The 27078-nt window shown below is 39.1% G+C and overlaps 3 protein-coding genes and 1 long non-coding RNA gene across 5 annotated transcripts in view; 3 read left to right on the top strand and 1 right to left on the bottom strand.

Moving 5' to 3' along the window:
• tnxbb (tenascin XBb) overlaps window positions 1-8290 on the top strand; it is a 48334-nt gene extending 40044 nt beyond the window's left edge. Inside the window, exons 10-19 of the mRNA XM_084738659.1 lie at window positions 249-392; window positions 1316-1435; window positions 2290-2439; window positions 2602-2741; window positions 2925-3057; window positions 3152-3303; window positions 3389-3485; window positions 4822-4977; window positions 5109-5272; window positions 6341-8290. Of these exons, the coding sequence (XP_084594785.1) occupies window positions 249-392; window positions 1316-1435; window positions 2290-2439; window positions 2602-2741; window positions 2925-3057; window positions 3152-3303; window positions 3389-3485; window positions 4822-4977; window positions 5109-5272; window positions 6341-6439 (1355 nt within the window). The 3' untranslated portion in view covers window positions 6440-8290. The remainder of the gene's footprint in view (window positions 1-248; window positions 393-1315; window positions 1436-2289; window positions 2440-2601; window positions 2742-2924; window positions 3058-3151; window positions 3304-3388; window positions 3486-4821; window positions 4978-5108; window positions 5273-6340) is intronic.
• Window positions 8291-11173: 2883 nt separating this feature from the next.
• LOC146313564 (LIM/homeobox protein Lhx9-like) lies at window positions 11174-18671 on the top strand. 2 transcript variants are annotated; one of them, XM_084738547.1, is made up of 7 exons: window positions 11174-11342; window positions 13502-13649; window positions 13771-13979; window positions 14647-14755; window positions 16415-16550; window positions 17208-17440; window positions 18014-18670. In XM_084738547.1, exons 2-7 carry the CDS (start codon window positions 13509-13511, stop codon window positions 18395-18397), a joined length of 1212 nt encoding a protein of 403 aa, XP_084594673.1. In that variant the 5' UTR covers window positions 11174-11342; window positions 13502-13508; the 3' UTR covers window positions 18398-18670. The 2 variants fall into 2 exon arrangements, with proteins under 2 accessions (XP_084594673.1, XP_084594672.1); XM_084738546.1 differs by lacking the exon at window positions 11174-11342 and having other exon boundaries at window positions 13360-13649; window positions 18014-18671.
• Window positions 18672-20873: 2202 nt separating this feature from the next.
• On the top strand, window positions 20874-25350 carry qrfp (pyroglutamylated RFamide peptide). The gene is made up of 2 exons (XM_084738548.1): window positions 20874-20994; window positions 22459-25350. The coding sequence occupies exons 1-2, from the start codon at window positions 20956-20958 to the stop codon at window positions 23020-23022; spliced, it is 603 nt and encodes a 200-aa protein (XP_084594674.1). The 5' UTR covers window positions 20874-20955; the 3' UTR covers window positions 23023-25350.
• On the bottom strand, window positions 22828-26250 carry LOC146313562 (uncharacterized). Its single transcript, XR_014772015.1, has 3 exons — window positions 25992-26250; window positions 25344-25821; window positions 22828-22963 (listed from the first exon to the last, which is right to left on the bottom strand). It is a non-coding gene; the product is annotated as an uncharacterized LOC146313562 (long non-coding RNA).
• Between the last annotated feature and the right edge of the window lie 828 nt (window positions 26251-27078).

Raw genomic sequence — 27078 nt, 5'->3', positions numbered from 1 at the left:
CGAGTTGAGTTGCTGATCACTACTGTGTGGACTCAGCTCATATCTGGGATATTTTAGCTTCAGTTTTGCACAGTGGCAGGAAGTGGAGCGACCGTGTCCATCTCCAACATTCAGCCATGATTGACCCTGGCCCATAGAAAGAATCAGAGACGAGAAGAAACGGCCTGAATTTGCGATGTAGACCAGTCAGATTATTGTGAAAACTGTATACATCATTGGTTTTTGATCTTCTTTGTGTGCCTCTGCAGGCGAGCCAGTGTCGGTGTCCGTTGACTCAGACAACTCCACGATCGGCTTATCAAAGCTCTCACCTGGTTCTTCTTACGAGGTCAGCGTCATCTCCATCCTCGGACTGGACGAGAGCGATCCAATCAGAGACATCGTCAGGACATGTAAGTGATGCAGGTTTACCTTTTCACTTGGTATCTCTCCACATGGACTGTATTTTCCCATGTTTTGTGTCTAAGACACTAATGGAGACAACAATTTTTGAAACTGATCCAGTATTGAGGGAGAACACTGTAGCTGGCAGCCTTTGGGGCAACTGTGAATTATCAAAGTGCGTCCACTTAAAGTTCTTGTTTTTGTCACTGACAGACTCAGATTGTTATTTGTTATTTCGGAGGTTTTGACGAGCAATAAAACAGTTGTTCCTGGTGAAACAAAAAGGATCTTATTCTTTTTTTTAGTATTGGTATTTTAGTATTTTTCAAATACTTTCAGTGAATGTCATTTGACAGAGTTGCCCATAAGAATGACTTTGCAGCTCATTTTTGGCCGACAGCTGCAGCGACCTCCCTCAGCACTGGACAAGTTTCCAAAAATGTTGTCACCATTAGTCAAAAACATGGGAAAATAGGCTCCACATTGAATGAAGTGACATTTGGTATAAAAATCTAGACCTGCATGTTTTCTTGAGTTTCTCTCTCCATGCAAATCAGAAATCACATCATTTGTAATGTCTGCAGCAGGTGTCGGTTCTGGAAACAAACTGTATTTTACTTTAGTTTTCTCGGGGGGTCTGTTGCTCTGTGTTATTGCAAAACAGTGTGGGTTTTTCTTTTTTTCTTTTGAGACTGTTCCCACTGCTGATGGTTTAAGAGTTCACAAACCAAACAATTGTCTCACAGAGTGAAATCCTGTGAATGTGTTTTCTTTATAGATATTTTTTGGCCCCTTTTGCAGATTCCATCATCATACTGTCATCAGTTTTTTAGTTGTTTTTTAAGTTGATTCCATTTATTTCTAATGTTCTGTTTCGGTGCAAATAAAATAAAATAAATATCACTAACGACGATCTATTTTTCTCTCTCAGTGCCTGACCCGCCCACAGACCTGCGGGCTGTTAACATCACAGACACCAAGGCATTATTATTGTGGCGTCCAGCGTTGGCCACCATTGACCAATACGCCATCGTCTACAGCTCTGAGACGGGTAGGATGATGGTGATGTTTCTTATGTTTCTGTGTCTACTCATAAGAAGAGCATATCTGTCAGTCCTCTATGTCTTTTACATTTCTCTCTTGTCATCTTCCAGTTTAAATATTTTTCTGTAAATGTCCCAGATTTTTAACCTTTCTGAAAGTTAAAGGTAGGCTGAATGAAAAGTCATTACAAAAATGACTAAATATTGTGTTAAAAAGCCAGAGTTGAGATCAATAAAAGAAGAAAATATGAGTTTAATAGTTCAAATAATGAGTTGAAAAGTTATTATGAAATAAAATGTCTATGAGAAACTATGAGATATCTGTTGCACAGTGATGGAGGAGGTCTGGCACAGCTAAATTTCTGTTCCAGTAGCGTAGCTGGGAAACGTGTGAGTTTAGCTTTTTTTGGTCAATGAAATAAACAAAATAAACTCACAAAATGTAAAGAAATTAAACACTCTTACATTTTATTCTATTATGAAACAGAAAAAGACACACTTCATTCTGGTTTGATCAGAATAAATCCTTAATTCACTGAATAAAATGTGAAAATATTCTGGCTCGACATGTTGAGTGGTAGGGGAGGTGATGTGCCAGAAAATCTCTCTTATTTTCATTTCCTAATGTTGACAGGTATATTAAGGGCGTCGCAATATGCTGATATTGACAAATGACCACTCCCCCAATGCTCCAAGTGCCCAATCAGCTAATAGGACCGCTATCTGCTCAGCTAACTGAGCTAACTCGCTAACGGCAGTCGGTGACACACTGCCCCCCATTTGTTTAAACTAGATGGCCAGTTCTTACGTGCACCTCTTTAAAGAACCGAATGAAGATCCTGAGTGTTTTGTGTCGGTTCAGGTCCAGAGTTGAAGGTCACGGTGTCTGGAAACGCAGCCGAGCAGCAGCTGAGCGGTCTGGAAGGGTCCACCACCTACACCGTTACCATAACCAGCCTGCTGGGCAACGTGGAGAGCTCACCGGCCACCACCACCTTCACCACCACCGGAGGTCAGCGCACACGCACACACACACACACACACACACACACACACACACACACACACACACACTTACCTAACTCTCACCTTGTCATATAGCTGGTGAACTACAGCAACATAAAACTGGGAAAATACGGACAAATGTGTATTTTTTCCTCTTTTTCCTCTCCAGGTTCTGGTGGGGCAAACGGGCCACGTGACCTCCAGGCCACCAATGTGACCCCTCGCACCGCCTTGCTGTCATGGAAACCACCTTTAAATCCTGTTGGCAGCTACAGGCTGACTTATCAGACAGAAGGTCAAGAAATGAAGGTGAGAAAGTACCTATACATTCATGTAAAATGCTCTGTTACAAGTAGAAGTCCTGCCTTCAAAATACTTACTCAGAAGATCTTGTCCCTTGCCAACATATTCTGCATTCATTTACCAATATCTGTTTAGATGAGTGGTCATTAAAAGTCTTAACTCCCTCACTTCCTGTCTCTTCCTTCCCAGGAGGTGATCGTGGCGGCCTCGGTAACGGAGTTAAACCTGACCAGACTCCATCCGGGCTCCAAGTACACGGTGCAGCTCCAGGCAGAAGAAGGAGGACGGTACACCACGGCCATCTCCACTGACTTCACCACCGGTAACAGCTGCTGTTCACATGTTGCATTGTTGTCATGGTGATGAACTGAAGAAAAGCTAAAGTCATCCTCTGTCCTCCTCTTCCTCCTCCTCAGGCACCCTGAGGTTCCCCTTCCCCACAGACTGCTCTCAGGAGCTGCTGAACGGCATCAGGACGTCGGGCGAGGCGGAGGTGTTCCCTAAGGGGAAACTGGGGACGCCCGTCGAGGTTTACTGCGACATGGAGACGGACGGAGGAGGCTGGACGGTACGGAGACATCAGCAAGTTGTAGTTGTGTTTTAAACAGTTTTTCGAATGAATTTAAGCTGAGCTGAGTGTGTCCTGTGTGCAGGTCTTCCAGAGGAGGAAGGACGGCTCGGTGGATTTCTTCAGAGGCTGGAAGGATTACCTCAGAGGGTTCGGGGACCTGAGTGGAGAGTTTTGGCTCGGTGAGAGAGACACGGTCCATGAAACTGACACAGAGGTGGAATTTTACCAGGGTCGGGAGGGTTACTTTAAAAATGTATTCTGATACAGTTACTAATTTACCTGTAGTCAGTAATGTGATCAAAGTATCCCAATAGTAAAGTAATGTAACTTGATTACTTTCTCTTACTTTTGGATTACCTCAAAACAGTGCAGTTGTTTAGCCTAATATAGTATTTTTAGGGCTGCAACTAACAATTATTTTATCATCAATTAATTAATTAGTTGTCGTCCTCAAATGTCTTGTTTTGTCCACAACTCAAATTATTTAGAGAAGAGTAAAGAACCCAGAAAACATTCATATTTAAGAAGCTAAAATGTAAGAATTTTGACTTTTTTTAATGAAAAAAATGACTCAAAACAATCTGATTATGTCTTTTTTTATATTCAGATGACCTAATCCTGTTACATGTAATCTGTTAGTCTCCTAGCCAAAATGTAACTAAATACATTTACTCAAGCATTGTACTTAGGTACAAATTTGATACTTGTTCTTTACTTGAGAAGTTCAATTTTACACTACTTTATACTTCTACTACATGATTTTTTAAATGCTGTTATCTCAACATACACAACCATCTGGGAAGTCATCCTTAGAAACTGTTTGGAAAAGGGCAAACACCTTCAAAAAACACCTGGCAGGTGAAGCCAGTGTTTCAGTTTAGCATTATTCCCTTATTCTCTGATGCCATGGTCATTTTAGATTTAGTACAGTAAATATGTTACAGATTTTAATATCACAGTGTAGAAATACTTTGTATGAGTAAAAAAAAGTCATACATTCAATCAATATCAAAATATATTGTATTGTACTTAATGTAGTTAGTTATATTTCAACACTGCTGTCGGGTGCTATAACAAAATCCACAAATTGTATTTTGGTGAACTTGTTTTTATTCCAAAAACTTTTAAGAAGTTATTTAAGTTTACAAGGAACTTTCATATTTTGTTTCCACCATAATAACCACAAAATTCTAATGTCAAAAATCAAATACATAAATGGACAAATAAGTTTCTACCTGCTTCCTTTTAACTGGCCAACTTCTCACTGTAACTCTAATTTGAAAAAAGTTTCAGTTTCATTTCATTTGATTTCAAGGAGAATCCGACTCAGCGGGAAGAAACAGAAATCCTAACTAACTAACTTATGAAGGTCATTTTAGGTATCAGTATAAAATTCACACTGTTCCATATTTAGTTAAAACCCCTTGTAGTAGCTTTAAAAACCAGTGAAGATTATTTTAACATAAATGTAAAGTCATGTTTTGTCTGAAGCTGACTGACTTCCTGCTGCTTCAGGTCTCGAGAGCCTCTACAACCTGACGTCCATGACCAGGATGACTCTGCACATCGACCTGCGAGACAAAGACGAGTCGGTGTTCGCGAAGTACTCGACGTTCGAGCTGGCCAAGAGGAACTACAGACTGACGGTGGGCGGATACAGCGGCACTGCAGGTGAGGGGAAGAGAGGGCCCTACAGGTGTTCATGGGAAATGTGGTCTCAGAATCTGCTGAACGCGAACTACTATCAAACTGTTAAACCTTAAACTTTGTTCCTTTCGTCTCCTCTCTGTTCCTGGTTTCAGGTGATTCTTTCAGTTACCATAACAACCGGATCTTCTCGACCAAAGACCGGGACCCGGCGCCGTTCATCACCCGCTGTGCCATGTCGTACCGAGGAGGCTGGTGGTACAAAAACTGCCATGAGGCGAATCTCAACGGCCTCTACGGCATCAACGTCAATCACCAGGTAACCTCTGATAAATTTCAGTCTTTGAGTTTTAGAACCTCTTCATAAATATTGTTGAGTAAACTCATTGAAGTGAAAGTGAACAATGGTTCATAATTAATATTTTCAATTGCAGCCATCTAATTTTTAAGCATCCGAATGAAGACAAATCAGTTTCACAGCTCACTGTGAACAATTTTGAAATACACACTGTTTTGGCTTTCTAAAACTCAAAGATACAAATTTGTCTTGATGACAAAAGTAAATAATATCAACAATAGATTAGAGGCCGGTAAATCTTTGTTTAGTTATTTTCAAAACTGAAGAGTTTGCTTCAAAACATAAAATCTAGTGAAGACTAGAAATTATGAGTTTTTGCAGCTTTTTTAAAGTGTACTAGTGCTGCAACTAACAATTATTTTTATTGTTGATTAATCTGTTGCTTTATTTCTTGATTAATCGATGAATTAATCCTGTCACAATCTTGTCATTTGAAAAATAGGTAAGTTATTTTTTAATAAAAAAAATAAAAGTCTAACTTCTCTGATTTCAGCTTCTTAAATGTGAATATTTTCTGGTTTCTTTCCTCCTCTCTGACAGTAAACTGAATATGTTTGAGTTGTGGGCAAAACAAGACATTTGAGGACGTCGTCTTGGACTTAATCAACATTTTTCACCATTTTCTGACATTTCATGAAACAAACTGCTAAATGAGAAAATAACTGATTAATCAATGATTTTGAGTTGCAGCCCTAAAACACTATATTAGGCTAAACAATTTCATCGTATTTTATACTGTGGTAATCCAAAACTAATGGAAAGTAATCAAGTTACGTTACTTTAATATTGCAATACCTAGATGACATTACTGGCTACATTTTCAACAGGTAATTAGAAACTGTATCAGAATACATTTTAAAATGACCCTCGCAAACCTGTGAAAGAAGCTTCAGATTCTTCTGTCAAATTCACTTGAGTAAAAGTGTGAAAGCACCTTTAGTTTGTGCCTCATATCTGTGTGTGTGTGTGTGTGTGTGTGTGTGTGTGTGTGTGTGTGTGTGTGTGTGTGTGTGTGTGTGTGTGTGTCAGGGTGTGATCTGGACCAGCTGGAAAGGAAAGGAGCATTCCATCCCGTTCACCGAGATGAAGATGAGGCCAGCAGCCTTCAGTCCTCCGATCAGAGGATGAAACAGAGAAACAGAGAGAAGATAATGAACTGCTAAAAACGCCTGCATGGACAGCAGTGTGTCAACACACACACACACACACACACACACACACACACACACACACACACACACACACACACAGGGAGCCTGGCTCTCACTGCAGAAGAGATGAAGACGTATTGTTTCATGTGTATAGAGGTCAGTTATCAGTATGTTACTGTAGATTGTACAGTTTATTCTTTTTTTATCTTTTCTTCTTTGAAGCGGATCTGCTCACACTGCTCTGTATTTAAAGGGTCAGTTCTCCCAATTTACAAAAACACATATTTCTACGGTGCTCCAATGGATCGGCCACAGATCGTTTCATTCTTCTAAATAGTTTGATGGAAAGCTGATCGGATGATGATCTTAACACCAGCCAAGGGTCAAACGCTTAGATTTTACATTTAGCTATGCTGAGAGCAGGAACATCATGGTGCATTCAGGGGCACCTCATAAACTCCAAAATCTGTACTCAAATCTCCACAAAGGTTGTTTTTCAAGTTATTTCATTCTTCGTACCGACCTGTTTGTCATTTCATGTGTTGATATTTTGAGATGATCCTCTGCCACCACCCCACACTTTCACAGATGTAAATGCAGCTGATGTTTGCAGCACTTTAACCAAGTTTTGTCATCAGACAGAAATTAGTTTCTGTTTGGATTTTCATTGTTTTTGATGTACAAGCCCAAATTCCAAAGAAGGTTGTTGTGTAAAATAAATCAGAATGCAATGATTTGCAAACACTTTTCGATCTTTATTAAATTGAACACAACACAAAGACAAGATATTTAATGTTCAAACTGGTTAACTGTATTGTTTTTTTGTAAATATACACTCATTCTTTCATTTGATGGCTGCAAAAAAACTGTGATATGGGCACATGTGTGTGACAATTTATGTGCCCACACATGTTAGTTACTGTGCACATGTGTATTAATATTAGAATAAACAACTGAAAGAGGAGGAAGAAGAGAGGAGTGCAGAGTGTGCAGCGCAGGTGATGCTGGACAGCAGCTGCAGCCTCAGGAGAGAAGCAGACCTTTTACCATGAAACCACGCTGTTGTAACATGCAGAGTGTGTCTCGCTGAAATAAGCAGGGACGTCTCTGAAAAAGACGTCATCTGGGTGGCAGTATATGTCGTTCCAAAACCTGTATGTCAACCTCATCCCATCCATGTTTGAGAACGGCTGAGCCCCTCGAGGACGCCCCTTTAATATCCAATCATGACGCCCCTTTAATATCCAATCATGATACTGTCACCTGTTAGCAATCCACCTGTTGACCCGCTGAACGTTTATCAGTTTGAACAGTAAATATCTTGCCTTTGAACTGTATTCAAATTAATTTAGGTAAAAAAATTGCATTCTGATTTGTTTTACACAGCGTCCTCACAGCTAGTTGTTAAAGACGAGAGAGCGAAATACAGAATCAATATTAAACAGTCATTTGTTTCTGTGAGTAAAAACAGTGAGCAGCATCATTTTGAACTTGATGTGTTTTTTACTTTCATTTCTTTTTCGAGAATGTCTTTACTATCTCTGATCACCTGAAGAGAAACCAAACAGAGGATGTGATGATTGTGATTTGAAGCCTGTAGACTTTGATTCAGCCCTGCTTTAAAGCTCGGCAGCGCCCCCTGCTGTTCATTCTAAGACATATGAAATGCACTGTGGCCCGTCAGTATTCAGTGTGGAAACGAGCAGGTGAGTGATGGACAGTCAGTGTCTGTCCTTCTGTGTCGTCTTTTTGTGAATCTCTCCGTGTTTTATTTTCCCTGTTATGTTTCTCCCTAAAAGAATACGACAATAAAATGATTGAAAATGAAGCTGCGTTGTTGCTTTTGTTGGGATCAGCTCATTAATACTCACTGCATACAAGCTGTTTTTTAAACTCCCCCATTTCAGGAAAAATCCACAAATAAAAAATGAAAAATGCTGAGAACTTTAATTCAGTCTTTATGGAAACCCATTTCCACCAGTGTTATAAAAAAAAGACCCTGTAAGTCATTATAATAAGTTATTTCAATAAGTTATTTCAACTGTAATCTCAAAATGTAAAAAACAAACTTTCTCCTCTGATTTATTTTTTCTTATGATTGGCACAAATACTTAAAGTCTGACTTTATTTTAAACATTTTGACTTTATTCTTGCAATGTAAAATATAAAAAAGAATCTTTCTTCTCTCATTTATTTCCCAAAAGCCCGGCCTTAATCATCTTCCATAATTATACTACAGTTAGTCTCTTTATATTTTGTTGAGTGTTTATTATATATTTTGTTATGAGCCTGTGGGTCATTTGTGATTGTGTTTGTGTTTTCTTTGCTGCAGTGTCTCCTCTTCCCACTGTGTGTGAGTTTTTTTTCTCTCTCTCTCTCTCTTGAGTGAGTGAGTGAGTGAGTGAGTGAGTGACTTGAGAACAGGTGGCTCATGATTGCTGCAGTGTGATTGGTCAGGGGGCGGGTCCCCGGGTCTATTTGAACACGAGCAGACTGCACCTTTCTGCACCTTTCCACCACAAGGAAGTGCCAGCATGGTGTTACGGTTTGATTTGTTAGGGTGAGCTTTGTAGAAAAGTCGATGCAAGACTGTTTGTATCTGGTAGAGTAATTTTTTTTAGAAGATCGCTGAGATCATGTGTAAAGTAAATTAAGTCTTGATCATTTGTAAATATCCTTTAAATAGTGGAGCAGTCAAGTAGGGGGGAGAAGCCTTTTGTTTGAAACACGTTTTTCTCCTGTTTTCTAATTTAGGAGTTAGGTTACTAATTTGTCATTTATTTGCTTTTGTTTTACTTAGGTAAGTTTAGGATTATTTTAGATTGTTTGTTATTTTGGCCTGTTCTCCCCCTGATGCAAAATAAAAACTGCACCTTTTGAACTTGGCTTACTTGGTCCCTGACCGCCTTTGGAGTGGGAACACTGGGGGAGCACCTTATCCATGTTATGTCAAGGGTTCCCCTAGAGCGGGGCATAACAGTACAGCATCTTGTGGCTCAATGCCCCGGGTGCCAGTTTTCATAGCCACTAACCGAGATGCACAAGTCAGTAAAACTGAAGAGACGATGCTGCTGAATTACATCTGAAAGACTATTTGGACTGGAGAGCCACAGACAATATTTTTAGTTTTGTAAAAATTTTTATTTTAAAGAAACAAAATACAGTTCAACAGTGGGCAGTAAGGAGGAGCTGAGGAGGAAAGAGTGAGGACATGAGAGAGGGAGGACAGAGAGGGTGAGGAGTCAGGAGCAAGGTTCAATGTTTTTGCAATGGATTTAGAATATGATAAAATGTGTGAAGACATTTGTTGGACACACATATAATACACATACACAGGCATACATATACCTCATTTTCTTTCATTGGACATGTGCACCAAATAATTACAAGTAATCTCCAGCAAGCTGTCTAATTTGTAATATTACATTTATGTGCAACATGTCAGTACTTGACCTTCATCAGACAAACCTGAAACTGAACCATTGCCTGATCTTTTATTCATTGGACATATGAAAAGGTCCCTGAAAAATGCATTTGCAAGGATTAATTTAATCTGAGTTTAGTTCTAATTAGAGTTTATTTAAAGCGAGTCAGTCCAGACTGAAAAATTAAGCAGAGCTGTGTTGAAAACTCATCTCTGTTCAGTAAATACAAGTTTATTTATGTAAACCAAAAGTGAATTGAGTTTAATCAGTATGTAAGTGCATGCTACCTACATTTAAATAAATAAATTAGTGTGCTGTTGGGACCTGAAATTATAAAATAGGGGGAAACTGGCTTCTCTGTAGTCCTTAGCAAAATGTTAAGCTGGCAAAACTTAACATTGTATACTAGCTAGCTAAGAACTTAATGAGTTACATTATTTGGTAGATAGCAAAGAAGTTATCAAAACCCTGCATTGTTTGCTAACTAGCTAAGAAGTTAAGAAAATATTACTGTGTTTGGTAGTTAGCTAAAACTTATCAAAATGTTACACTGTTTGCCAGATAGCGGAGAAGTAATCAATATGTAAATGCATGCTACCTGAATTTAAATAAATTGTGTGCTGTTGGGACCTGCAAATATAAAAACGGATGGAAAACTGGCTGTTTTTTATTCCTTAACATAATGTTAAGCAATGTTAGCAAAGAACTTAACAAAACTTGACAATGCCTGCTAGATAGCTGAGAAGTTAACAAAATCTTACATTGTTTGCCAGGTAGCTAAGAAGTTAATGACACATGACATTGTCTGCTAGTTAGTTTAAATGTTTGGTGCAACAGAATGTTAAGTTAAAGCTGGATTTAATCAGGTCTCAAAATGAGTCCTTGTTTCTGCGACCCAAACAAAATCCAGACTGATACTTCATGCAAGAAAAGAGGAGAAAGAAGTCAGATGGAAGAAAGCAGTTTGGTTCAGACGCAGCTGAGGGATAACGCCACCTTTTCATCCCCGAGTCCAGATCCCAGATGTCCTTTTAAACACCCTTTGTGTTTTTTTTTTCTAATTGGTCCCCGGGGTGCAGCCCCTCCACCCATCTGCTCAGCAGACAGCCAATCACATCAGTCCTCACCTGCTCCCTGAAGCCACCTGGGCCTCTTGTTTACAGGTGTGAGTCGCGGCGTCTCACAGGGACAGACGGCGAAGTGGGAGGGAGGGAGGGACAGGTGCTGATGTTGTGACTGTGATTGGTGGAGGTGAAGGTGGAGGCTGCAGAGAGAGAGATACACCTGGAGAGGTGAGACAGGGAGACGTTCAGGAGAGACTCAGAGCACAGAGGAGTGGGTTCTGTTCTGACGAGCTCTTCTTCTTCTTCTTCTTCTTAAAAGGTCGTGTTGTTTGAAGGGTTCACACAGAGCACGCTCAGTGGAAAACCAATCAGGAGTCTCTCTACAAGACAGGTAAGCTCTTCTTCATCTCCCCCCTCCTCATCCTCTGTCTACCTCTTAATTTAATTACTTACCGCACACTTTAACTTACATTTTAACAATTGTTTAGGGCTGTAACTGTTATTTCTATTAGTCTGTTATATTGATTATTTTCTCAATTGATTGATCAGTTTGATTGATCAGTCTATAAAATATGTTCTAGGTGACATTTTTAAATGTCTTGTCAGTCCAAGGTCCAGATATTCAGATGTTCAGTTTACAGTCATGTAAATCACAGAAAAATGGAAAATAATAAGCTGATAAAGAGGATTTTTAGCTTTTTCTTTTAATGATTCAAAGCAGTTAATCAATTATCAAACATGTTGCTGACTGTTTTCCCATCACTCGACAAATCGTTGCCAATAAAATGCTCCACAGCCCACCATACATGGGTCAATATATATACTACCATTATATTATACTAATTATATATATATATATATATATATATATATATATATATATATATATATATATATATATATATATATATATATATATACACATATATATATATAAAATAGTTTTAACATTTAAGAAATAATGCCTCTAACATTTCTGAAAATTAATAAATAATGCAGGAAGTCCTTCATTTGTTTTAAAATTAAAATTTGACAGAAGAAAAAGACACATATAGGCCTTTTATTGAGGTCTATTTTTTATTCTATTCTTCCTTTTCATCTATAATATTAGATAACAGCATGTCCTCCAGTGAACTGTATCTGTGTCTCTGTCTGTTGATCCGTTCAAGCTGTTTATTACGTCCCATTTTTACATTTGTTGACAAACAAAGTTCAAAGTTCACATAGGGAGGGAGTCGGGGGGCGGGGGGGTTGTGTCTAGAAGGGAACCCCAGACCATAATAGATCTCATAAAAGTGATCATTATAATCCAAACTATGATGTTTCTCTAACCCTAATCAAGTGTTTTCAGTCCCTAAACCTAACCAGATCTTAACCACTGCGTCATCACATTATAAAACATAATTCATTTGTACACCGTTAACAATGAAGCAACAATGAGTACAAATCTCACGACAGTTTTGGAAACCAATGATTCCCATTTTGACATGGTGGATGGATGGGCCTCAGTACACATCATATCATGCATTTAACGTACTTAACTTACTTACAAAACTTCACTCATGTCACATATATAACATATGCACATGACTTATGTAAGTAAGGAAATACAACTTATTTATTTTAATTTTGTTGGACAGCCTTTAGCTTTTACTGCATCACACATTCACCATGGCATCATTTCAGTAATATGAAATAATATCTTATATGATGTTTTTTTCTGATTATCTTCACTGATAAGTGGTTTTCTTAAGGTCGCACAGCTGATTAGTCCCAATGCCTTGAGCTCTTACTTCCACTATTAAACATAGCTGTGAGTTCTACTGTTGATTTTTTATGATCATTTAAGATTTTTTTCCGACCACGTCTTCCTGGAAGATGATGGTTCACCACTATCCTTCCAGGTTTTAATAATAAGTCGGACAGTTCTTAACTCAATTAGTCAATAGCTTTTTAACTAATGCTAGTTAAGTGGGGGGGTTTTTTTGTGACACTGACATGAACTGACTTGGAAGCTGTAAATTTGGTAGACAACTCTGCAGTAGTCATTAATAGATTATTAGACAGGACCACAACCACCTTCAAACTTGGTCTTCACCTGAACTACACACCTGTCATGTTTTGTGACTGTATCTTGCACAAACAAACAGATTTCTTCGTCTTAACTGTGGGTTCAGCGCTTTGATGCAGTTGTGTTCACTGACCTGAGGCTGCAGCTACAAGTTGAAAGTGAAAGACAGTCGACTAAATATGGAGGTGCTGAACCACTCACAGCCTTCTCACCTGGACATTTTAAAATAGCCTGTCAAAAGTGACAAAATAGACAGAGTAATGGTGGTAAAATGGCTGTGGAGTGTTAAATTTGACTGCATTTTCCACTCTGTGAAATTTCACCTGAACCTTGAAGGTCCTTGAGACGTCCTGAGAGTTGCACTGTCACAGTTGTTGTTGTTGTTTATTAATAGAGACGTTAAACGAGTCTGTTTTTAGCTCTCTAATGAGGGCTGTGATTACCAAGTGGACTGTTAATTACCACCTCTACCTGCTCAGGACAATCATGATGTCGCCAGACGACCGAACCCTCGAGGACCTGTTGTACAACAGTGACCTTGGTGACGAGCCAGAGGGGGCGGAGCTGGCCGGCGGCGGTGGCAGCAGCGGCCCGGCGGGGCTGGAGGACGGTGCTGCTGCAGACAATGTGAGCATAACTGTATTCAGATCCTTTAATTAAGTAAAAGTACAAACACCACACAGTGAGAATAAACCTTATAGAAGTAAAAGTATCAAAGTATTAACAGTGGAATAAATCTCTCAATCAGTCTCAGACTGCGACAGCCGTGTCCGTCCAGGAGCCAATGATGTGTGCCGGCTGCGGCGAGCAGGTGTGCGACCGCTTCTTCCTATTGGCTGCGGGCAGGGTGTGGCACGGCGTCTGCCTCCGCTGCAGCCAGTGTCAGTGCGAGCTGCAGACGCACCCGTCGCTGTACTGGAGAGACGGAAACATCTACTGCCAACAAGACTACTGCAGGTCTGAGACGTCATTCAAAATGTCAGACTGCTCCTTTAACAGTTTGTTCTCTGTAGGTTTTGTTTCAAATTTGATTTCAGTTCAAACTTATATGTGCAATAACTTTGTTGAGTTAAAAAATACAAAACTGTGGGTACTTGACATATTATCATTTTTACCTGTTTCAGCCACAGGTGGTTACTTCGTGCACCGTTGGAGATGCAACTTGGTTGCTTAGCAACTACCATTGTCTCTGTCAATAAAACTTCACAATTGGTCCCAATTTCCAATTTCTCGAGATTAAAATACAAATAATCAATTAATTAGACTCAATTAAACTTTTTGTCTCAGTAACTATAACTCTTATTTATTACAGTAGCAATGTTTCCAATTTATTTTTGATTTATTTTTTTATTCCAGCCTTTTCTCATAGGCTGTGATTATTTTTTATGACAGTTCTAGATGGAAATAGCATGTGCATAATGTCATAAAAATAAATTAAACTGCATTAAATGCATTCATTTCTCAGTCTGTAGGTTTTTATCATTTATTGTGAGAGATAATAGAGTTTGGAAGTCAAAGGTCAAAGGTCAAAATGACACTCATGGCCGTTCTAGTAGTTTTGGACTTGTTGGCACTTCTTGTGTTGAACTTCATTGGTTGACGTCTGACTTCTCCTCCTGGTCAGGATGTTCGGAGGAGGTCAGTGCGCCCGCTGCTTCCAGCCAATCCCTGCCTCAGCCTTGGTCATGAGGTCTGGTGAGCTGACCTTCCATCCTCACTGCTTCTCCTGCCAGGTCAGAGTTCAGCTTCAGAACAAACACTTACAGAAACATTATAAACCTGTTCACACTTGGTTTTAAAATGTCTTGAATGAAACCAGGAGGTGGTCTGAGATGCATCTGACCAAATATGTCTTGTAGTGTCAATGCTAATGTGTCCTGATGAGTCCAAGACAAGGACATAACAGGCAAACACTGACTGTATTGTCAGTGTATTAGACCTACTCACTGTAAAATCAGGTTTAGTTTCATTAATAATCCTTCAAGCCTGAAAAACAAAGTTGGAGGTACATTAATATATATTTTTTGCCATGGCATTTGCAAATATTTCTTCATGGCTGTTTACAGCCCCAACAGACCAAACCTTGACAACAGTCGCAGGTCGACATATGGCAGTTAACTTTAATTGCCCAGATGCAAACCTAATTCCAAAATGTTGAGACGTACAAACAGAAAGCAATGATTTGCAAATACTTTTCAACCTATATTCAGCTGAAAACAGTACAGAGACAAAATATTTAATGTTTAATCTGACTGTAAATATACACTCATTCTGAATTTGATGCTTGCGACATGTTCCAAAAAAGTTGACACTGGGGCAACGAAAGACTGGGAAAGTTGTGGAAAGCTAAAAAAAAAACACCTTTCGACAGGTAAACAGGTTAACTAGTAACAGGTGACAGTAGACAGACAACATCTTCTTCAGAGACATTTGCTTATTTCAGTGAGACGATGCCAAGACACATTGTGGACGTGTTCCAACAGCGTGTCCTCGTAGTAAAAGAGTTCAGGTTCTAGACTGAGCTGCCTGCAGTCCAGACCTGTCTCCCATTGAAAATGTGTGGTGCATTATGAAGCACAAAATATGACAACAGAAACCAAACAGGACTGTTGAGCAGCTGAAGTCGTATATCAAGAAAGAATGAGAAAGAATTTCACTTTAAAACTTCAACAGTTAATGTCCTCAGTTCACAAACACTGACTGAGTGTTGCTGACTGCATTTGTCTCAGGCTCCGCTGCTCTTTAATCCAGACATCACACTTCCTTCTGTAATGCCTACGAGTGTATTTCTGTCATAGGTGATGCATCTTTCAGCAATAAAGAGGAAAAAATTGGTTTAAAGGAGAAAAGTCTGAAGGAGTCTAACTGTCCTCTATCAGACACATGACAGACAAAACTGTGTACAGTGTCTTGGCTCTCCGCTTCTGTATGCAGGGTGTACAACACATTTCGTTTACCTGTTTCCTGTTTTATTTTGAAGTTCTTGTCTTTCTTCTCGCGTCTGCTGTGTTACTTCCTGTCTTTTTTCCTCCCTTTTTGATTCCTGATTAGTTTCAGCTGTTCTCGTCAGTTTATTAGTTCTTTGTGTATTTAATCTTGTGTCTTTTCCCTCTATAGTGTCCTGTTCCTTCCTTTTTTATCAGTGGATTTCTACCTGATTTTATCCTGCGTCTGACCATTCTGTAAGCCTTTTTGCGTTCTTACTTTTTACATATTTGAACTATATGTTCAGCCTCCATTCTCTGTTACTGATGGTGGAAACTGATGGTATTGTGTATCATTAGGATTTGTAGATTTTTAAATTTTTCCTGGATAATTTCCCTTATGAATAAAGTTCTCTCTGATCTGTTCTTAAATGCAGATATTTGTATGATGGCGAACATGTTTTGCAGGAGTGTGACGTGACATTAATACCCGGGAACCTGTACTGCATGCAGGGCCAGAACCTCTACTGTCAGTCCCATTACCATGGCAACGGGAGTGTCCCGCTGTCACATGATCTGCAGCCCAAAGCAAATGTGAAAGAAGGTGAGAGCTGTGTGTGTGTGTGTGTGTGTGTGTGTGTGTGTGTGTGTGTGTGTGTGTGTGTGTGTGTGTGTGTTATTATAGAAAAATACATAATTTCCATCTCTGAGACAGAGCAGAATATTTTAGTCAAAAGAATTCTGGTGACAGGTGATATTTCTCCTCCTGCTGAACTGACCAGGATCAAAAGTTTGAAAAAATTAACCGTATACAAATAAGGTCATGGCTAGGAGTTATAGTGCACATGTGTCTGTGTGGGTGAATATCAATCAAGCATGACATAAATTGTTGGAAAAAACTTGCAACAAAGGAGAAGTGCTTTTCCTTCCAGTGGGTCTTCACATTAAAGCTGCATTGATTGATTTTTGGCCATTTGTGGAAGGAAGAACTACAACAGTGAGACACAAAACTTATTCAGTGGCCGTGTGATGGGTAAATTCAGCCACTTGATAAAAACACATAGATTGATTCATAATAGATTAATTATCGCAGCTCTTTGCAGTCCTCTGTTGTGCAGAATTGATTGATTTAAAGAAAAAAAATATGAATTGGAGTTGTGGATCCTGATTGCAGGGCAGGAATTCACACCGTGCATTAAGGTGTGTTCTTCTGACTTTTAGCTAAAAATAAAATGTGTGTATGTGTTTATCTGTGTTTCAGCTCAAAACCAGGTCTCAGGTGAAGGCGAGGAGTCCGTCAGCAGTTCAGAGCCGCAGTTGGACGACAGGGTAACGGGTGGGCGGACCCGCAGACGGACCAAGCGAATTAGGACGTGTTTCCGCAGTGAGCAGCTCAGAGCGCTGGAGTCGTATTTCGCTCAGAAGCACAACCCCGACGGTAAAGACTGGACCTGCCTGGCTCATAAGACCGGCCTGCCCAAGAGAGTCCTGCAGGTAGGAAACATGCAGGATAAAAATATATTTTAAAACATGTTCAGTCAAACAAATAAACCTGAACTGCAGTCAAAGTATTGAGACATATGAATTTGAGTGTGTAGGATTTAGTGGCATCTAGCGGTGAGGTAAATACTGTTAGCCTCACCCTCCCCTTCCGAGTGTGCAGGAGAAACTATGTTGCATCAATACAGAGTGTTTGGTTTGTCCGTTCTGGGCTACTGTAGAAACATGGCAGGGCAACCAGAAAGTACAGATACTTGTGTAAAAAAATACTTTGGTAAAAGTAGAAGTACTGATTCATCTTCTTTACTGCAGTAAAAGTGAAAAGGTACAGGCTCTGAAGTAAGGAGTACTCAAAGTAAAAAGTTGTCCTCTGGAGGACCTTTTCAAATCCTCTGAATCCTCTGTGTGTTTTTTTTTACACACACATATATACAGTATATACCCAAAATGTATCACCTCATTTAATGTTATTTAACAAATATCTTTATCTTCTTATTTCACCTGTGAACACACACACACACACACACACACACACACACACACACACACACACACACACACACACAGGTGTGGTTCCAAAATGCTCGGGCCAAACTGAGACGCTCCCTCACCACCGATGACTCTCAGGCCAGCTCCCCCTCCGCTCCCCCAAGAGGCGTAACCGTGACGACTGGCTCCCCATCCCCAGCCTGCTCCCCGCCCGACCAATCGCAGCCGTTCCCCACCAGCACCATCGACCAGCTGCAGCTCTCTCTGCTCACTGCCCCGCTCAGTCCGGCCGTCAACCCACCTCATCAGCTGCAGCACCCCACCTTCCTCCTGGACTACGATTCCCAGAGTGCACCAGGGTGTGTGTCCTCCCTGGAGGCCTTTGAGGACTTTGGACAGGCAGGAGGAGGAGCAGAGGGAGACGTTGATCCTGGGAGTTCTTTTAGACCACAGTACTGCTAGTGCTGCAACCCACACTCTGAGTAACCTCAATAAATAGATTTTCAAAATAAGAGAGCAGCTATAATCCTTTAGATTTCAGTTTTAATTTGAAGCAGCAGCAGAAACAAATTAGTTGGAAATATCTGTATCAGCAGTTAATTAATCCAGTGAGACTGATATCAATGAGATCAAATTACAAGCAGTAACACTGAATTATTTCTTCTGGCTGGACTAGAAGGCAATGTGGCGGACTCCGCCACTAACAATCAGCAGTACGGCTCTTTGACAGGAGCCAGATCACAGTCTTCTGTTCATTTCTGCAATACCATAGTTCTTTGTTGTTGTTTTTTTGTTTTTTTTAGGGGGTAAGGTTTGTTTTTATCTGAGAAATAATCACAAGGATAATGATATGTGGTAAGATTTGGATTTTATCCAAACGTAAACATTCCATTTTAAGGATTATAACTTTAACAAAGGTTGTTAACTCTCTTTATGTGTGACTCAGAATTAAATCATTAATCAAACTAAGCACTACAGCTAGTAACTGATTGTTCATATCAATGTACTGTAAATAGTAGGGGTGTCACAAATCTCCAACGATTCGATGTGGCGTTTGGTTTTAAAGGGACAGTTCACCCAAAATTGAAAATTCAGTCATTATCTACTCACCGTCATGCTGACAGAAAGTTTGGTTTCACAGGAAAACAACGTTGGTGACTGGTTTTCAAACAGAAAAAACAAATGTAGAATGCCTCCATACTGCTCGGCTGGTGTAATCCAGGTCTCCTAAAGCCCCGATATGCCAAGTTGGCCTTAAAGTTGTCATAGATCCTTAGCTTGGAACCACGTTCTCATGCACGTGCACACCGTCTGAACTGTTCGTGTAAGAGTGACACAAGTGAATAGCATGATTTTTATTTTCAAATAAGACATGATAAATGTGTGAAATCTAAATTTTAGGTTTTTTTTCATATGCAGCTACATGTAGTGACATTTTCCACAGAAAACTTTGTTTCCACTTCCAATAACAAAATCCTTTGGGGTTTTCTCTTAACATACTAAATATTGTTAGCCATTAAAGGGTTAATACTGCCAGAAAATATGGTGAAAACTACATTTGCTGATGAAGTTTGTGAGATGTTTGTAAAAGCTCAGGAAAAAAAAAACAGTATGTGGACCTATTTTTTTTTTTCGACAAATTGCTGTTTCCAAAGGTCAAGAACCAACTGTCTCACTCAACATTCCTCAAATTCTGTAGGTTTATGTTTCCACCACCAACATTTAGTTCATGTTGAAACGCTCTGATCGATCAGATGATTCCTGTATGATCACAGCTGTCTGTGTGTCACTTTAATGGTGAATAAACCCACATTTACCTCCAACAAGTTTCCTCTTTGTGCACCACAAGCACTGACTCATCCTCTCAGCTATTAGCTGAGTAATCAATTAGTTGATCAACAGAAAATGAATTGGTAATATTGATGATCAATTAGTCTTTTAAGTCATTTTAGAAGCAACATCCTGTACTTATTTGTCTTTTGTTTGAACTGAATAGTTTTGTTGATCAGATGTATAAATCAAAGAATCGGCTAAAGGGGCCCTGTGGAGTTTTCTTGTAAAGAAACGTTCACGTTCAGGTTTCTCACAGTGTGTCCTCGAGGTCTAACCAGCAGATGACTGTGTTTTCGTCCTCATTAAACATTCAAAGACGCGTACAGCATCTTGCCGATATATTAATTTCTGAAGACGTGCACAATCAGGATACATGAGGCGGCCATTTACTGTATCAGTACTTTGTATGCACTCATTTCCCAATGCAGAGGCAGATTTTATACCCTTAAAAAATCTTTTTTTATGCAGGTTTCAAAAAGTTAAATTTAAGACTTTTTGAGACCTTTTCAAGACCATCATGAATGAAATTTAAGAGGACCCCAGTCCTATGTCCCACCTGTCTCACCTCATTTTAGCAAAGTGCTCCCAGATCTGATGCCAAAATAAGTTGTGATAAGTCTGCATTTAGAGTCTGGTCCTAAAACACACGTCCTGAACACACACAATGAGGATCTTAAAATAGCCTGAAGGTGGAAGTCGATACAGAATCATGACTGAGACGACGCCTGTGGATCATTTGTCTCATAATTGGTGTCAAATTAAGTCGGAGAATGGCGACGTTTGGTTTGGCCTGATGGTTCGTCAATGCCTCAAAACCAGACGGTTTGAATGACATTCTTCCAGGTGTGTCTGTGTTTTCCCAGAGAGATGACCTTCACGACGACCTCGGTCACAAACGGCCCTCTTTGTCCTTCTCTTCAAGCCGCCGTCTCGTCCTCTGTCTCTCTGCGGAGACTGTCAGTCCTCAGAAACATCTTAATGAATTGGCTGCTCCCTCTTCGTGAATTGCCTCCCCAATCAAGCAGCGATAATTACGGCGAGGTTTCTCAGCTGAAAGAATGAAGGTTATGACGGTCGGCACTGGCTTCATGTGCATCAGAGGAGCGGCAGACCAATGGGGGACGGCAGCCTGTGACCCGACAGGAGGACAGAGGGCAGGAAGATTTTAAAAAGGTCAGAGGCGATGAATGTTTGAGAAGATACAGCAGGTCCAACCACGACACAAGGTAAGACGTGAATTCTGGATGTGACTAAACTGAATTTCCTGTTTGTTTTCCCCCTCTTCTTCTCCTTCTCCTTCTTCTTCTTCTCCTTCTTCTTCTTCTTCTTCTTCTTCTTCTTCTTCTTCTTCGTTGATGCTAACAGATACAAGTAACTCATTTCTCCATATTTGTTGTTCTTATGTGTATTGAATACTTATGAGAAAATGTTTCTTGCAGGAAATTTGTGTCCAAAGCAGCCAAAAAGTTTCTCAGTGATGCAGTTTTACAGGTGTCGACTCATATCATCTACATGAGAAGCTACAGTGGTTTTAACACAATTTTGAGATTTTGATCGATTTTTCTTCACTGTAAAAACCAAAGAAGTCGGCAGTATTCAAAAATATTGAGGAGATCAGTGGCCACATATTTTCTTGAGTTCATAAACTCAAAAGTCTGAGGTTATCTGAGCTTAAATAATTGGAGTTATTGTTAAACATGTTAAAGATATTTATTCTCACCTCTATTTGCAACAAGTCAACAGAACTGAATACATGTTAGGCATTAAAACATATTTTTTTAATTTTCAGGAAACTCAATATAGAAATAAATAAATGTTTTAGGGACCTTTTCCTCTCATTAGTTGAAAATTATCAGTTTAATAAAAACAAAAGAGAGAAAATTCTACCTGCACTCAACATTTTTAAGTTAGCAGAACATCTGGGCAAAAGTTTTTTCTACTTGCTATTAATAATCAATTTGAGTATTTGGTTTTACAGTCTTCAATAATGTGTCTTCTTTATGACACTTTGTCTAATTGCATCTGTTGATTTCTCCTAAATTCAAGGGCGCATCTACAGAAATATTCCTGAGGTGGCAAGAGGGTGGCGACCTTAAAAACAAAAAAGTTGTTGCAATACATTGTCTTGAAATTTTGAATTGTCTCAACAGGATAGCTAGTTTTTAAAAGCTGAATTATGGAGAGATAAAAAGATTTATCCAAAAAACATTTTGCTGTAACATGGCAACAAGATTAAACAAGAATTTTCAACCTGGTTTTATCAAACTTTAATGTTAATGATTAACTTTCAGGTTTCATGGTGAAATCTATTCAAATTTTTACTCAACTCACCTTATTTTTCTTATCATTTGACTTATTTAACCTGATAAAGGTCTAGTAGTAACAGAAGGCTTCAGCTGCAGTGGACTCTTGTTTTCATTTCTTGCAACTCAGCATTGTGTCTCAGTTTAAAGGTAGAATCAGTTGGATTTGTCTGAATTAAATTGAATAGAATATCAGTTCTAGATCTCTAGATCTCTAGCGAGGTCGGCAGTGTTTAATCTTTTAATCGATTAATTGTGTAGTTGTTCAGTCTGTATGAGTCACAGAGGGACGTGACAAAACATCTGTATTTGATGACTTTGGACTGTAATGTGCTGTCTGGACACACGTGCAGATAAACTCTGATAAACACATCTCTCTGTTTCTAGATGAGACTTTCTTTCCATCTCAGCTCCTCACAGCTCACCCTCCTCTCCCTCGCCCTTCTCTGCCCCGCCCCACGGACTGTCACGTCGTACCCCCACTCCCCGACTGCCATCCTGCCCGCCGTGGATCTACCTGAGCTGGAGTCGGCGCTGCTGCACCTCCCTGCCTCTCTGGACGAGCCGAGGGACGACTGGCTCATCCAGTCTGACGCCTGGGCCGAGTGGCCTCAGGACCCTCGGAGGGCCCTGCTGGAGCCCGGGGAGGAGGAGGAAGGCAGGCCCTGGGAGGAGGAGGTGCTGTTGAGGGCCCAGAGAGGAGACCCGGTGGCCCGACCGCTGTCGCCCTTCCCCGGAGGTCACTCTCTGGAGAGTCTGCACTATCAGGATGGAGGTGAGGGGGAGGATGGAGGGAAGAGGAACGAAGCTCTGACCTCCATCGCTGGAGGACTCCAGGCTGTCAGCAGGGAGAAAGGAGGCTTCGGTTTCCGCTTTGGGAGGAAAAGATGGACTGACAGGGGATGGATGGATGGAGGGTGGGGGAGCACAGAGGAGAACAAGTGGAAGTGATGATGAGAGGGTTTCAACAGGAAGGAAAGAGGAGCGTGATGAGAGATGAAGAGGAGATAAAACACAGCAAGCGGCAGCGTCTGTGGTGCGATGACACTGATTCAACCTCACAACGTGAAGCCACGGGGTTCCTCCCAAGTTTTTTCTTGCAAAATTATACTTTTATAATCTCAGCGAATATAACTTTGTGACTTTTTTTTCTTGTTAATTTCATTTAATCTCAGAGAATAAAGTGCTGCAGGAATGAGACATAAAACCCAGAAATGAGTTTGCAGTTTTGCACTTCCGGTTCCCTCGCCTGGAGGTCAACAGGTTTTTTGAATGGGTTTTGGTTAGATGGCTGAAATAAAGTCTGTGGTTTACAAAAGCTAACACTTCGTTCTCCGATGTAAAATACGTCAGCGTGGGTTCATCCCACTCGTTTTCCACTGGCTCACATTGTTTCCTGGAGCCCGCGTTAGCTAATGTGGCTACATTAGCCTTGCCACCATAGCCAGTCTGACTAATCGCTAAGAAATAATAAGATAATAATAAATATAAGAAATAAAGATAATATAAATAATAATATAATAATTAATATAAAGATAATAATAATAATAAGAGCCAACTAACCAAATAATATTTGGGATTATTTTCAATTTATTAGTAGAAAGCAATTACTGATTACATCAGATTATATCCCATCTTGTGGAACATTAAAGGGATAATTCACCCAAAAATGAAAATTCAGTCATTATCTACTCATCTTTATGCCAAGTGAAGCTGAAGTTTGTTTTTAGTCCATAAAACACTGTTGGAGTTTCAGAAGAAAACAGTGTTGCAGAATCTCCCAAACAATTGGCGTGACTGGTGACCAGTTTTTCAAATGATAAAAACTTTTTAAAAACCTTTTCTGACACCCGTTATACTTGAAAACACATGAAACAAGGTATATAATATTTAATATATTATGTACATAAGCATAGAAGCTAATTTCTGACCAAATCCTTAAGGTTATCAAAAGAAACTCATCAAATAATGACTTGCAAGGTCTTTTTTTTCTTGGTGGAAATTGTCTTTCATACATGACAATAATATGATCCACATTTCCTGTATGAGCGCTGGAAAACATCAAACCAAACTGACAACAGTCCAAAATATCTCATCCCTGCAGTGTTCTATATCTGAGTGTGTTTCTTATAAATTTAAGACTTTAATCTTGAGTTTTTTCTCTGGTTATTATCCACCCCCCTCTGCTCTGTATGGCTCTAATTCACTGTCATACAACCCTTCAATCTAACATTTTGTTCCCAGTGTTTTAATCCTTTGATCAGAGTACAAAGAAAGCAGTGACAGACTTATTTTTTATTGACCAGATGTACAGAGAGACAGAATAAACGTTCGCTCATCAAGCATCAAATGTTACGTGAATGTAAATGTTAACAGTGTAATAATATATGTACATAGATATTTATTGGATGTAGGCCTTTGTAAATGTGTCTATTTGTTGAATATAAGCAATGAATAAAGAGTTGTGAGGTGCAGAGTGTAATACAAAACTCTCAGCACAGATTTTGGGGTCAGTGGTTTGATTCTCTCAACAGCCTGCAGCTCAGGAAGTATTCGGATACTTTACTTAAAGCCCGACACCAGAGGTGTTTCCAGACATTTTTTTTGTCTTTAATTTTTTTTAGTTAAAAGATAAATAGTCCTCCTGCAACAGAGTGGCCCCAGACAAATAGAATATAAAGCTCCCATAGTTAATTATTTAAGTCCTCAAAAAGAAATTTGACATCCATTTTACTTCAGGCTGTGAGACTTCTAAATTCATCCTCAGCTTTCCACCATGAAAATGCTTTATTTTTATGATTTCTAATTTTTTTTTAGCATTTGTATCCATTTGCTGTGTGGATATAGTTTTTTTCTGTGTATATATTTTTTTTATTTTTGTCAGTAACATAAAACAAACTACAGCTAACCTCTAATTATACAACACTACGTTATAAAATGGTCAATAAATTAAAATTATCCCTCTGCAAAAATGAGAAAATGAGAAATCTCAAAATAATGATTTACTATCTCCAAAGAATGAGAAACCTTGTCAAAATAGCGCTTAATATTTCAAAATAATGATTTAGTATGTCAAGACAATAAGAAACTGATGAATGTTAATGGTTATTTCTACATAATGAGCTTTTTTTCACAAAATGGCATAGCATCTCAAAATCATTGCTATCTCGGTCATTATTTTGAGAACGATTATCGTTGTTATGACTCCCAACAGCTTTTTTCCTATCACACTGGTGGAAATGGTCTTTCATGTATGATAATAATATGTCTACATTTCATCTTGTGGGTCCTTTATGTAATCCCTCTTGTTTCCTGATGATCCTCTTGAGTCTGCCTCCACCACAGCCCTCCCTGTGCTGTCTGACCAAAAACCTCTGTTGCTAGAATCTACCTAGCAACGTGTTCTGAATTATTTGATTGGGTGTTTCGCCTGAACAGCAAGCCACGCGCTCACTTCTTCGGTCGCGTTTTTGAAGGAAACAGCGCACCTGCGAAGGATCTCGCGAGATTGATCATTTTAACCCAAATCATCATCTTTCTCGCGAGAGTTTCGCAAATGAGCAGTTCCCTTCGACAGCCGCGCAGACTTGCTTGGTCCTGGGCTCCTTTTCCTCCTTTTTAACAGAAGTTTTTTTCTTCGTTTTAACATCATGAATCGACCGACAACGTGGATGTTTCTGTTTTTGCCATTAATGTGGCTGAATTTTGAGTCAGCTGTAAGCGGTAAGATCTCTGTCGTCCGTCACATTCCTGAAACGAAAGTAAAAAGGAGACGTCCTTAGTTTACAGCAGTTTGAACGTTAGTAAGATAAAACCAACGGTTAACAAACGTTAACGGCTCATTTTTTCGAGGTCAGCCATTTATGAAAAGATTCATATGAACATATTTTAGAAGACAGGCGACGTTTACCGATCTTTACCTGCTTCCTCTAACAAACTGCTTCCTCTCTAGCCTGATTAAGGCCTGTCCTGTTCTTTATCCATAAATATGACCGTTCAAAACTGTCTAGTTTAGTGCTCCGTTCCTCCAGCTTCTTGTGTTTTCCACAATATTAATGTCAGCGTTGTCAGAAGAAAAAGAAAATATAAATCTACAGTCATGAAAAGCCCTTAAAGAATTCATTATCCCGGTAAACACCACAGAGTAAATGTGGTTATGACGGTATATTTTTTATATACTTAAGTTATTTTACTACATATATTATCTCAATCTAATAAATATTACGACTATATTCAAATTGTATAATGGTAGTTAATGTATTTATTATATTCTTTTTTTACACATATTCCAACTGCACTGAAATGTTGTACAAAAAAAAATAATTATTATTATTGATAATAATATTATTAACATTAGTATTATTCATAACCATCATAGCCAGTAAATATCAGCTATGATAATATCTGATTTGACAAATTATGTGAAACCATTTAATTAAGTTTTTTTTTTTTTTTTTTGGCAAAATTCTCTGTAAGAGCCAAAGTATATTTGTTAAGTCTTTTAATGTTCTTTTCTACAAAAAGCAAATGAACGAAAAATAACGCTAATAACTATCGTATAAAATGAGTTAAAATAGTCACATAATCATACTGTAAAAGCCAAAATATATTTGTGACGTTTTTTGATTAACTTTACCAGGAAAAAACCAAAACAAATAATGCCAATATAATTGTTATATAAAATTAGTTGTTCATTAGTCAGAACTGACAGAACTCAGTCAAATCATCCATCTTTGCTCATCACATCTTAGCCTTTTTTATCCTTAGGTGTGCTAAATAAGAGCTGCAACGATTAATCAAGTAATCAATTACTAATCCATTATTATCTATGATTATCACCAACTATTTTGGTAATCAATTTATTTGTTTGAGAAATCTTTAAAGAACAAATAATCCAAATTCACCTCATTAAATGTGAATATTTTCTGGTTTCTTTACTCCTCTGTGGCAGTAAACTGAATATCTTTGAGTTGTGGGAAAATCAAGATGTTTGAGGACGTCATCTCT

The sequence above is a fragment of the Lutjanus erythropterus genome, chromosome 16 (genome assembly GCF_056507025.1).
Source record: "Lutjanus erythropterus isolate fLutEry1 chromosome 16, fLutEry1.hap2, whole genome shotgun sequence".
Taxonomy (NCBI): Eukaryota; Metazoa; Chordata; class Actinopteri; order Lutjaniformes; family Lutjanidae; genus Lutjanus; species Lutjanus erythropterus.
Note: the sequence above shows the minus strand (reverse complement) of the source record. Positions and strands in the feature narration are given on the sequence as shown.

Coding starts and splice junctions, on each gene's coding strand:
- qrfp (XM_084738548.1), top strand. CDS start 20,956: ATGTTTGAGAAGATACAGCAGGTCCAACCACGACACAAG. Junction 20,995..22,458: donor AGGTCCAACCACGACACAAG/GTAAGACGTGAA, acceptor CTCTGTTTCTAG/ATGAGACTTTCTTTCCATCT.
- LOC146313564 (XM_084738546.1), top strand. CDS start 13,449: ATGAGGGCTGTGATTACCAAGTGGACTGTTAATTACCACCTCTACCTG. Junction 13,980..14,646: donor TGCCAACAAGACTACTGCAG/GTCTGAGACGTC, acceptor CCTCCTGGTCAG/GATGTTCGGAGGAGGTCAGT. Junction 14,756..16,414: donor CTCACTGCTTCTCCTGCCAG/GTCAGAGTTCAG, acceptor CATGTTTTGCAG/GAGTGTGACGTGACATTAAT.